The 13,304-nt window shown below is 45.3% G+C and overlaps 2 protein-coding genes across 2 annotated transcripts in view; both read left to right on the top strand.

Moving 5' to 3' along the window:
• The window catches only part of LOC146148130 (laminin subunit alpha-2-like), a 30,899-nt gene extending 28,099 nt beyond the window's left edge, over positions 1 to 2,800 (top strand). The window contains exons 62-65 of the mRNA XM_083388012.1: positions 138 to 294; positions 467 to 597; positions 1,036 to 1,279; positions 1,700 to 2,800. Coding sequence (XP_083244138.1) covers positions 138 to 294; positions 467 to 597; positions 1,036 to 1,279; positions 1,700 to 1,860 — 693 coding nt within the window. The 3' untranslated portion in view covers positions 1,861 to 2,800. The remainder of the gene's footprint in view (positions 1 to 137; positions 295 to 466; positions 598 to 1,035; positions 1,280 to 1,699) is intronic.
• A 2,458-nt stretch (positions 2,801 to 5,258) lies between these two features.
• Positions 5,259 to 12,788, top strand: LOC146148129 (uncharacterized). The gene is made up of 3 exons (XM_083388011.1): positions 5,259 to 11,937; positions 12,496 to 12,558; positions 12,622 to 12,788. The coding sequence occupies exons 1-3, from the start codon at positions 5,259 to 5,261 to the stop codon at positions 12,786 to 12,788; spliced, it is 6,909 nt and encodes a 2,302-aa protein (XP_083244137.1).
• Positions 12,789 to 13,304: the final 516 nt, after the last annotated feature.

Raw genomic sequence — 13,304 nt, 5'->3', positions numbered from 1 at the left:
TGCATTCGTGCAAAGTAGCCTAAGAAATATACGCGATGTCAACCAGCATCTAATAGTGTATTAAGAGCCATTTTACCTACACACTTTTTTACTGATAACGATTGATTTGCATAACAACCGAATAACCATCCTTTTAGCTCGACTTTAGCATGGACGCCTGTATGAGAGATTTGAAGATAAACAAGAAAACTAAACTAAACCTGGCGATGCCCGCATACGCGTACCAAGTTACCAGATGCAATAAGTTCGTTGAAGTTGGAGCGTCATTCTCTGGCAGCAGTTACGCTATTTATGGTGCGGCTAAATTTATGGTTTTCGACCATTCGATTTTCATGACACATGATTTTTACAAACATGAACTTAATCAAATATGTCTCGCATTGACTAACTAATTTCTTGTAGGTGTATTTACGCTTTCCTTAAGTTGTGACATTTAATTTACTAAAATCAATTATTTATTCTACAGATGACAGCTATCGTGTTGGAACGAACATGGTGATCGAATTAAAATTCCGCACATGGGCATCAAACGGAATTTTATTGAGCATTTTTAGCGACCAGTCTGACGGTTTTGCACTGGTCATGGTAAACGGATCGGTAAGATCTCAAATTAATTATTTTTGTGGTCGCCAAAATGTAGATGATAAGAAAGTTTCTAAGAAAGTGCCTTTCAATAGAACATTGAGTGCAAAGCCACTATAAGGCTCTCAGGACTTTAAATCAATTATTTCTGCAGTGCTTGGTAATTTTGTTTCGGTACTTTCTAACCTCGCATGTTCGTGCAACAATTTTACAAAACTACCAATTTCAACATATACAGGCACATTTTGTTTTTATAGTCTGTCGTGGGGGTAAAGTGCTGGTAAAATAAATTGGGAAACCTTTGTTTAACTCAGTCCAATTGTAGGCACGAGCCTGTCGTATATTTTTCAAGCAGATCGTAACGTGTCGAGTAATCACGGGGATACAAATATTACGCGTTGACTACACAGCGCTCTAATAACGTCGACGATTAAGCCGAGCCTATATGTGTAGGTTTATTTAAGCGCCAACAACGGTGAGGGCATGTTTGAGTCGGTCTACACGCCGCCGACGAGCCGACGAATTCGGAACAAGTTCAATCTGTGCAACGGCAAGTGGCACACGGTGTTCGCCGAGAAAAGAAAGTGCAACCTCACGTTGAGAGTGGACGGCAACTTGGGACACAGGGTTACTCCCTTTGCCGGCACCTTGGCATCGGCCGATACGCGCGACCCGCTCTACATTGGCGGGCTTCCTGGTGAGCAATAGTGGCAATAATACAGTAACTGTGTAAACACGAAATTATTCCTTACAGACTTTTTTTGGAAACGAAAGTCTCCTCTAATACCCTCTTTTGCAAACCAAAGTCTATTCTATACTTTACAATAGAAGTGACGGGAAAAGGAGTCGTTTTTTTATCTGTAATTAGTAAAGTATCTGTAATTAGTCCTATTTTGTCTTAACTACGGACTTGTGTTTGTATAGTTTTCAATGTAAGCTTTTGGACTAATTTGTATTAATAAGCTGACTTATTACTCGATTTGTAACCAGCTTGGCCTATTCAGAAATGTTTAATTTAACTTGGTTAAATTGGCTATGTGGAATGCCAATATTTGCAAGGCAGTATACAAACATCATAAATATTATTGAACCATTAAAGACTGTTTTCATATTGCAGCAACCGGTGATGCTGCCCGTTCACCGTCAAGCGGGCTTCGAACGACCAAAAACTTCAACGGCTGTCTCAAGGACGTGACTTTGAAGGGAGAACCTGTGTCATTCTCCGACGTGTGGAAGAGAGTGGGCGTGTACCCGAATTCCTGTCCGACGAAACGGTGAACCCTTACTTCGCCCAGGGTTGGTGAGCGTTGAGGCCCGGCGTATGTTTAATCGGCGGTGGTCGTGCCGGGCACAGTTACGCACTGAACAAACTTAAGCTTACGAAATTGTGACGTAACATCACCGAACCCGTTCAACATACGCAAGAACAACGCCCTGTGCGGAAAACTGCTCCCCATGAACAAAGGTCAATCACCATTTTTTTATACAAGTCAATTTACCCGACAGTTGGTCGCCTTTTCGGACGTTTATTGCAGCAACGCTCACGACAAGGAGAACGGTTAACTATAAAAAGCACGATTACTAATTCATGCCATTCCTTGTTCTGACCTCGAGGACAAAGTTATCTATGGTTGAAACAGGGTGTTTTTTGCAAGCGTTTACGTTCGTGTTGACATGTGATATTGTTGGTGATCTGTTCCACAAAACGAACCTCGTCTTAGAGAATAGATATTCCGTCGGCTAGAACCGTCGACTGAAAAAGGTGCCTTATTCGATAAGTAAAACGTACTTTATCGTCTGATCGCAGGTCGATAACAATCCGCCAGCATGTTTGACCATGCACAATTCAACTCTCATGCTTTTACCATTCTGCTCACCTCGGCATGTTTACTAAGTGAGCCTGTCACCGACATGCGCCGAAACTCCTTTCCCTTACGTGGTGGTTTATTTCTGTGATGTGTTGTAACCAATTAAAAAGGCAGTGTAAATACACCTCTTGTTAAAATCTTTATTTTATCACTTGATCGTGTTGTTGCGCACGCGTATCTAGTCAGCATATAGCATTTATTTTTAATTTGTTTTCAAGTATTTTTTGTTTTTCTTACTCTTTTGATATTATTAATTTTATTATTATTATTCTTTTTTTATTCTTTGTAGCAATTTTGTCTTTTCTTATTGACAAATGCTCCATCATGTTACACTGCTCATCTTGTCAATATGTGTCACATTACGTCATAATCATCTCACTGTGAACGATTTCGCGCGCAGATGAAATTCAACATAGAGAAATATAAATGTTACCGTCTTTTAAAATTCTAAAACAGTCTTAAAACGCTAAGGTGTTTCAGAAAAGTGAGGCACTGCGTCAATGACAAAATATTTTTAACAAATAATGCCGCAATTTTTTACCACAAAAGAAATGATATTTAATGAGTATGTACACCTATATATAATATGTTGTTAAACCTTGAGGTATGCAACAGAAAGTGAGTGCCGAAGATAGTAAATGTGGATCGCGCCACATGTTCTGCGGCATGTGGACGTTAAAAACACAATACGCGTCGCGCACCAAGGCAACACATTGGGCAAATATTAACTAAAACAATAACGTATAAAGAGTGGAAGCTGGCAGCTCATGTTTTATTTCAGGCATGTGTAGTGTATCGGCAAACAGCGCTGAATTAATAATAACTTACTCAGTAATTCAGTAGAAATATTATGATTTGAAGCAAAAGGAAGTCTTAATTACATTAATTATCTTTCAGGTCGCAGATTGAAGGGGTGAATAAATTTAGAAAGGCAAAGGGGTAAATATTTTGCTTGGCACGTTGATGGCTCCGTCCAAACACAATTTTTAGGAAGGCCTTGTAAGAGAAAAAGTTGTAAGACGCATGACATCATTTAACTTAACAAATTGTGAAACAGTACAGCACCAGGCGCTGATTCGGGATCACAAAGTTTCAAAACGTAAAGTTATAAATAGGTATTATTAAAAACACCGTACAGTTTAGATTCGCGTAAAGCAAAAAAAAACGCCTTTATTCCGTTTATAGCCAGAACTTTCATTTTCAAGGGTGCGATCAGTGCGACGTTTTGGGCTAAACCGGTTTTATAAAAATGAGCTTAGACACATTATGAATATAACTGAGATTAGGGCAGAGCGCTAAACTTTTTTGCATCAAAGTTTAGGGGGATGGCCACGTCTAACCTGAATTCGCATCTGTCCAGCACTTAAGTATGTATCCGCCGCTTCTTTGCTTTGTCGTACCCGTAAGGCGGTATTCTTAACGTTTTCTTAATTTAAAACGATTTTTGAGCTTTGTGCACACTTTTGCGTTGATAATTCAAACTGTAGCTAGAACAATAATACCTTGAAATTACAATATTTAATCAAAATCATTTTAGTGGTTTTATTACAGGATTCGTGGTAATCGGTATCTTATTCTTTGTTTACTAAAACTCCTATACTTTGTTTACAAAATCAAGTTTTACTCAAGCCCTTATAAGATAATTTGAGTGGGAAGCTGGCCGCACTAACGTACCCAAGAAACCAAAACAGTTTCACAATCAATTATATTTGTAATATGCTTAGTTTAGAGTGAAGACATCCGCACGGACGTATATACACAAGTAGTGTAGTAGCTTAAGCGCTCATATAGATTTTAATGTTACGCCCAAAATGACACGATTTAGGAAAATGCCGCGAATGTGACGACTTCAATTTACGCCGAGCGCCGACCAATTTTTGGATACATTTTGCGAATGAAAAAATAATTTTAAAATATAGTAAATCCACCCATTTAAGACAGTATTTTAAATATCCAAACGTGGTATGCGACATATTTGTTTAAAATGGAAATAAAGTTTATTAACTCAAATGAAAGCTAAATAAAGGGGACTAATTGAAGCCTTTATGGTAAACTTGTAAAAAATCCGATATTATCAGGAAACCAACAATTTTTTATTATTGCTCAATTCCTCTTTTGGTGTTTAATTCTGTACTATTTAAATAGAAAAAAGTCTTAAATTAAACATGAACCGGCAAGTTGGTCTAATTACAAACAAGAAACTTGTTAACCGCTGCGTGCAGTCCAACTCTTGAGAAATATGGCATTAAAGTTGATTGTATGCTAAATGTTAATAAGTTTGCTATTCGACTAAACAATCAACGTTTATAAGTATAAAGGTAATTTTATTTTATTTTAAAAGCTTAGCTGGGCATAAAATACAAAAAATGAATTTGCAACACAATAAAATCAGTTCACAAATTTGCAAGGCGCAAGCCATAAAAAAATGAATTTGGTAGGATTAAATAAATAAAGTCTAGTACAAATGCCTTAAATCTGGACACATAAAAAACATTTTTTATCAAACTAATTAAAAAAACATTATAACAGTGTTTACGGTAAATGAATTTACCACGATTCAGCGAAATCTTACTACCGTCTGCAAACAGTGCATTAAAAAAGTAATAAAAACAAATATCATTGAAGTAACACAGAAAAAACAAGTTTTTTCTTATTTAAGAAACAAAGTATATTAGTAAAATGAAATTAAAAATGAAGGTAATATTTCTGGTAAATTTAATACTGGGGTTTGCGGCGAACGACGTACAATTGGCCACGGCAGAAAACACTACTGCTACATTGTCCACGGCAGAAAGTTCAACGGCAGATATGACCACGGCAGAAATCACTACTGCTCCACTGACCACGGCAGAAAGTACAACATCAGAGGCTTCCACGACAGAAAGTACAACAGCAAAGGCGACCACGGCACAAAGCACAACAGCAGATGCGACCACGGCAGAAATCTCCACTGCAGAAAGTACCACGGACGAAATTACTACAGCAGAAATCACCACAGCAGAAATGATCACTGACGAAAGCACTACAGCAGAATCTACCACCGGCGAAAGCACTACAGCAGAAGTCACCACGGCAGAAGCGAGCACTAGCAAAAGCACTACAGCAAAATTCACCACAGCAGAAACGACCAATGGCGAAAGAACTACAGCAGAAATCACCACAGCAGAATCTACCACTGACCAAAGCACTACAGCAGAAATCACCACGGCAGAAACGACCACTGGCAAAAGCACTACAGCAGAGTCTACCACGACTGAAATCACCACACCAGAAACGACCACTGGAGAAAGCACTACAGCAGAATCGACCACGGCCGAAAGCTCTACAGCAGAATCTACCACGGCCGAAAGCACAACAGCAGAAACGGCCACTGGCGAAAGCACTACAGCAGAGGCGACCACCGGTGAAATCACCACGGTCGAAACTACAGCAGAAACGACCACGGACGAAAGCACCAAAGCAGAATCTACCACGGCCAAAAGCACTACAGCAGAATCGACCACGGCCGAAAGCACCATAGCAGAATCTGCCACGGCCGAAAGCACTACAGCAAAAATCACCACCGCAGAAACGACCACTGGCAAAAGCACTACAGCAGAGTCTACCACGGCTCAAATCACCACAGCAGAAACGATCACTGGCGAAAGAACAACAGCAGAATCGACCACGGCCGAAATCACCACAGCAGAAACGACCCCTGGGGAAAGCACTACAGCAGAATCCACCACGGCCGAAAGCACTACAGCAGAATCGACCACGGCCGAAAGCACAACAGCAGAAATCACCACCGCAGAAACGACCACTGGCAAAAGCACTACAGGAGAAACGACCACTGGCGAAAGCACTACAGCAGAATCGACCACGGCCGAAAGCCGTACAGCAGAATCGACCACGGCAGAAAGCACTACAGCAGGATCTGCCACGACCGAAAGCACTACAGCAGAATCGACCACGGCCGAAAGCACCACTGCAGAATCTACCAAGTCCGAAAGCACCATTGCAGAAACGACCACTGGCGAAAGCACTACAGCAGAAACGACCACTGGCAAAAGCACTACAGCAGAGTATACCACGGCCGAAATCACCATAGCAGAAACGACTACCGGCGAAAGCACTACAGCAGAATCGACCACGGCCGAAAGCACTACAGCAGAATCTACCATGGCCGAAAGCACTACAGCAGAATCTTCCACGGCCGAAAGCACTACAGCAGAAATCACCACTGCAGAAACGTCTACTGGCAAAAGGTTCACAGCAGAGTCTACCTCGGCTGAAATCACCACAGCAGAAACGACCACGGGCGAAAGCACTAGAGCAGAATCTACCACGGCCGAAAGCACTACAGCAGAATCTACCACGGCCGAAAGCACTTCAGCAGAATCTACCACGGCCGAAAGCACTACAGCAGAAACGACCATTGGCGAAAGCACCACTGCAGAATCTACCACGGCCGAAAGCACTACAGCAGAATCTACCACGGCCGAAAGAACTACAGTTGAAATTACCACGGCCCAAATCACTACAGCAGAGACGACCACGGACTCTACCACGGCCGAAAGCACCACAGCAGAATCTACCACGGCCCAAAGCACTACAGCAGAATCCACCACGGCCGAAAGCTACACAGCAGAAACGAACACTGGCGAAAGAACTACAGCAGAATCTACCACGGCCGAAAGCACTACAGCAGAAACGACCACTGGCGAAACCTCCACTGCAAAATCTACCACGGCCGAAAGCACTACAGCAGAAACGAACACTGGCGAAAGAACTACAGCAGAATCTAACACGGCCGAAAGCACTACAGCAGAAACGACCACTGGCGAAACCTCGACTGCAAAATCTACCACGGCCGAAAGCACCACAGCAGAAACGAACACTGGCGAAAGAACTACAGCAGAATCTACCACGGCCGAAAGCACTACAGCAGAAACGACCACTGGCGAAAGCACTACAGCAGAAACTACCACGGCCGAAAGCACCACTGCAGAAACGACCACTGGCGAAAGCACTACAGCAGAAACGACCACTGGCGAAAGCACTACAGCAGAATCTACCACGGCCGAAAGCACTACACCAGAATCGACCACTGGCGAAAGCACTACAGCAGAAACGACCACTGGCGAAAGCACTACAGCAGAATCTACCACGGCCGAAAGCACTACACCAGAATCGAACACGGCCGAAAGCACCACAGCAGAAACGACCACTGGCGAAAGCACTACAGCAGAATCTACCACGGCCGAAAGCACTACACCAGAATCGACCACGGCCGAAATCACAACAGCAGAAATGACCACTAGCGAAAGCACTACAGCAGAATCTACCACGGCTGAAAACACTACAGCAGAATCTACCACGGCTGAAAGCACTACAGCAGAATCTATCACGGCCCAAATCACCATAGCTGAGACGACCACGGACTCTACCACGGCCGAAAGCACTACAGCAGAATCTACCACGGCGGAAAGCATTACAGTAGAATCTACCACGGCGGAAAGCACTACAGCAGAATCTATCACGGCCGAAACCACTACAGCAGAATCTACCACGGCCGAAACCACCACAGCAGAATCTACCACGGCCGAAAGCACCACTGCAGAAACGACCACTGGCGAAAGCACCACTGCAGAAACGACCACTGGCGAAAGCACCACTGCAGAATCTCCCACGGCCGAAAGCACTACAGCAGAATCGACCACGGCCGAAAGCACTACAGCAGAATCTACCACGGCCCAAATCACCACAGCAGAGACGACCACGGCGGAAAGCACTACAGTAGAATCTACCACGGCGGAAAGCACTACAGCAGAATCGACCACGGCCGAAAGCACTACAGCAGAATCTACCACGGCCCAAATCACCACAGCAGAGACGACCACGGCGGAAAGCACTACAGCAGAATCTACCACGGCCGAAACCACCACAGCAGATTCTACCACGGCCGAAAGCACCACTTCAGAAACGACCACTGGCGAAAGCACCACTGCAGAAACGACCACTGGCGAAAGCAACACTGCAGAATCTCCCACGGCCGAAAGCACTACAGCAGAATCGACCACGGCCGAAAGCACTACAGCAGAATCTACCACGGCCGAAATCACCACAGCAGAAACGACCACTGGCGAAAAAACTACAGCAGAATCTACCACAGCCGAAATCACTACAGCAGAGACGACCACGGACTCTACCAAGGCCGAAAGCACTACAGCAGAATCTACCACGGCCGAAAGTTCTACAGCAGAATCTACCACGGCCGAAAGCACTAAAGCAGAATCTACCACGGCCGAAAGCACCACTGCAGAAACGACCACTGGCGAAAGCACCACTGCAGAAACGACTACTGGCGAAAGCACCACTGCAGAATCTACCAAGGCCGAAAGCACAACTGCAGAAACGATCACTGGCGAAACCACCACTTTAGAAACGACCACTGGCGAAACCACCACTGCAGAATCTACCAAGGCCGAAAGCACCACTGCAGAAACGACCACTGGCGAAAGCACTACAACAGAAACGACCACTGGTGAAAGTACAGCAGAATCGACCACGGCCGAAAGCATTACAGCAGAAACAACCACGGCCGAAATCACCACAGCAGAAACGACCACTGGCGAAAGCACCACAGCAGAATTCAACACGGCCGAAATCACCACAGCAGAAACAACCACTGGCGAAAGCACTACAGCACAAACGAGCACTGGCGAAAGCACCACAGCAGAAACGACCACTGGCGAAAGCACTACAGCAGAAACGACCACGGCCGAAAGCACTACAGCAGAAACGACCACTGGCGAAAGCACTACAGCACAAACGACCACTGACGTAAGCACCACAGCAGAAACGACCACTGGCGAAAGCACTACAGGAGAAACGACCACTGGCGAAAGCACCACAGCAGAAACGACCACTGGCGTAAGCACTACAGCACAAACGACCACTGACGTAAGCACCACAGCAGAATCGACCACGGCCGAAATCACCACAGCAGAAACGACCACTGGCGAAAGCACTCCAGCACAAACGACCACTGACGTAAGCACCACAGCAGAATCGACCTCGGCCGAAATCACCACAGCAGAAACGACCACTGGCGAAAGCACTCCAGCAAAATCGACCACTGGCGAAAGCAATACAGCAGAAACGACCACTGGCGTAAGCACCACAGCAGAATCTACCACGACCGAAATCACCCCAGCAGAAACGACCACTGGCGAAAGCACTCCAGCAGAAACGACAACTGGCGAAAGCACCACAGCAGAAACGACCACTGGCGTAAGCACCACAGCAGAATCGACCACTGGCGAAAGCACTCCAGCAGAAACGACCACTGGCGAAAGCACCACAGCAGAAACGACCACTGGCGAAAGCACTCCAGCAGAAACGACCACTGGCGAAAGCACTACAGCACAAACGACCACTGACGTAAGCACCACAGCAGAATCGACCTCGGCCGAAATCACCACAGCAGAAACGACCACTGGCGAAAGCACTACAGCAGAATCTACCACGGCCGAAATCACCACAGCAGAAACGACCACTGGCGAAAGCACTCCAGCAAAATCGACCACTGGCGAAAGCAATACAGCAGAAACGACCACTGGCGTAAGCACCACAGCAGAATCTACCACGACCGAAATCACCCCAGCAGAAACGACCACTGGCGAAAGCACTCCAGCAGAAACGACAACTGGCGAAAGCACCACAGCAGAAACGACCACTGGCGTAAGCACCACAGCAGAATCGACCACTGGCGAAAGCACTCCAGCAGAAACGACCACTGGCGAAAGCACCACAGCAGAAACGACCACTGGCGAAAGCACTACAGCAGAAACGACAACTGGCGAAAGCACCACAGCAGAAACGACCACTGGCGTAAGCACCACAGCAGAATCGACCACTGGCGAAAGCACTACAGCAGTATCTACCATGGTCGAAAGCACTACAGCACAAACGACCACTGACGTAAGCACCACAGCAGAATCGACCTCGGCCGAAATCACCACAGCAGAAACGACCACTGGCGTAAGCACCACAGCAGAAACGACCACTGGCGAAAGCACTCCAGCACAAACGACCACTGGCGTAAGCACCACAGCAGAATCGACCACGGCCGAAATCACCACAGCAGAAACGACCACTGGCGTAAGCACCACAGCAGAAACGACCACTGGCGAAAGCACTCCAGCACAAACGACCACTGGCGTAAGCACCACAGCAGAATCGACCACTGGCGAAAGCACTACAGCAGTATCTACCATGGTCGAAAGCACCACAGCAGAAACGACCACTGGCGTAAGCACCACAGCAGAAACGACCACTGGCGAAAGCACTCCAGCACAAACGACCACTGGCGTAAGCACCACAGCAGAATCGACCTCGGCCGAAATCACCACAGCAGAAACGACCACTGGCGTAAGCACCACAGCAGAAACGACCACTGGCGAAAGCACTCCAGCACAAACGACCACTGGCGTAAGCACCACAGCAGAATCGACCACTGGCGAAAGCACTACAGCAGTATCTACCATGGTCGAAAGCACCACAGCAGAAACGACCACTGGCGTAAGCACCACAGCAGAAACGACCACTGGCGAAAGCACTCCAGCACAAACGACCACTGGCGTAAGCACCACAGCAGAATCGACCACGGCCGAAATCACCACAGCAGAAACGACCACTGGCGAAAGCACCACAGCAGAAACGACCATTGGCGAAAGAACCACAGCAGAATCGACCACGGCCGAAATCACCACAGCAGAATCGACCACCGCCAAAAGCACTACAGCAGAAACGACCACTGGAGAAAGCACTACAGCAGTATCTACCACGGCCGAAAGCACTACAGCAAAATCGACCACTGGCGAAAGCACTACAGCAGAATCGACCATGGCCGAAAGCACTACAGCAGAATCGACCATGGCCGAAAGCACTACAACACAAACGACCACTGGCAAAAGCACCGCGGCAGAAATGACCACTGGCGAAAGCACTACAGTAGAATCGACCACGGCCGAAAGCACTACAGCAGAAACGTCCACTGGCGAAAGCACTACAGCAGTATCTACCATGGTCGAAAGCACTACAGCAAAATCGACCACTGGTGGAAGCACTACAGCACAACCAACCACGGCCGAAATCACTACAGCAGAAACGACCACTGGCGAAAGTACTACAGCAGAATCTACCACTGGCGAAAGCACAACAGAAGAAACGACCACGGCCGAAATCACCACAGCAGAAACTACCACGGCCGAAAGCACTACAGCAGAAACGACCACCGGCGAAAGCACTACTGTGCCGTCATCCTCCGACGGGGGAACCACAAGTTTATCTGCGACAGTCGGCATGAGCAATATTTGCGAAGTTACTCCTAATATTTGCAATAATTCTCCAGATACTTGGTGCAAAAGTTTGGCTGATTCCCAATACGAATGTGTTTGTTTGCCGAACTTTTACAAAGATATTTCTGGAATTTGCCAAACAGGTAACCGTTTTCAATTCTCTTGTTGAAAATAGAATTAATTTTTGGATGATATCGCCATGGTGAATTAATATATAAAAAACGGTTTTAAATAAAATATATTTTTATCATTAAAAATTGCTTGATCACATTTAAACCAAATTGCCCTTTTGGCGTCCAGGAAAAACGTTTGGCGGAAAACTTTTCACGTCACAACCAAGAAGAAAAAAACGTGACACCACTGAAGAAGTTCAAATTTTGGTTCGTTTTAAATTCAATTAGTTTTATTACTTTTCTCTTTTTCGCATTTACATTGCACCACTCTAATTACCTAGCTCAGAGGGGCATATTCCGGTTCTAGTGGGTTCCTTCAGGTTGACGTTATAGAAGATTCCGTCCCTAACATTTGGGATTACACGTTACGTTACAACACAGGCGTTGACGTCAATGAAACTTACCTTGGGGAGTGGTTCGCAGACTATCTTAACAAAGAAAATCCCGGGGTAACATTGCGTTTCGACAGCTTGTTGTATACTTATTAAACGGTGTGCTTAAACTAGTTCCACCTTTAGTGCTTACCAGGACAAGTGTGTATCGTTAATGGAGTCACAGTTGACTACGATTCATCAGTTGAAAGTGCCGGAAGTAAGTAGATCACTTTATTAGAAATTCTCGAATTCTACAAGTTATGTAGGTTACCTTTATTAGGTGCAAACGACGTAGTGTGCGAGCAAATGTTTGGATTTTGCGACCCTACCTCAACAGAATGTTTGGCACGCAACGGCGCATTGGAATGTACATGCAACATGGGTTACGAGGAGCTACAAGACAACGACCGAATGTGCACCAGTACGCATAACTCTTTGTTTTTCTAATAAACTAGGATAAGTGATAAACGATCAATAATTAAGCCAACCTGGTGAACTGTCGTATTACATAATTTTTTTTACAGTACCTCTTGTGTGTTCTTCTAACGCCGATTGTAACCCGCCGTTTGGATCGTGCAACGCAAACGCCAGCAATTACGTCGGGCAATGTTCCTGCATGGTCGGGTTTGACGGAAAGAATTGTGGCAATCGTAAGACATACTATTAAACTAAAGAATATATTTCATTAAATTAATAAAGAAGGGATTTTATGGGATCGCTATGACTTCGGTAAATAAAGAGAGGTACCACGTATGGTATATTCATCTGGGGATACCAACTGGTGCCATGACACTTTTATAGTATGGGCGAATCGTAGCGTGCCCGAATGAAACACGCATGAAAATGTAATGCAAAGCTTAAAAAGCTGTCATTCAACGGACTTAATGACGTCATAAAGCTTCTTATTTATTTTATATCACAGCTTGGCTGTTTGTTTTCATCGTGGTTTTATCGGGGCTGGTG

This window comes from Ascidiella aspersa, chromosome 4 (genome assembly GCF_963924565.1).
Source record: "Ascidiella aspersa chromosome 4, kaAscAspe10.2, whole genome shotgun sequence".
Classification (NCBI taxonomy): Eukaryota; Metazoa; Chordata; class Ascidiacea; order Phlebobranchia; family Ascidiidae; genus Ascidiella; species Ascidiella aspersa.
The sequence above is the reverse complement of the archived record's forward strand: the minus strand, read 5'-3'. Positions and strand labels throughout refer to the sequence as shown.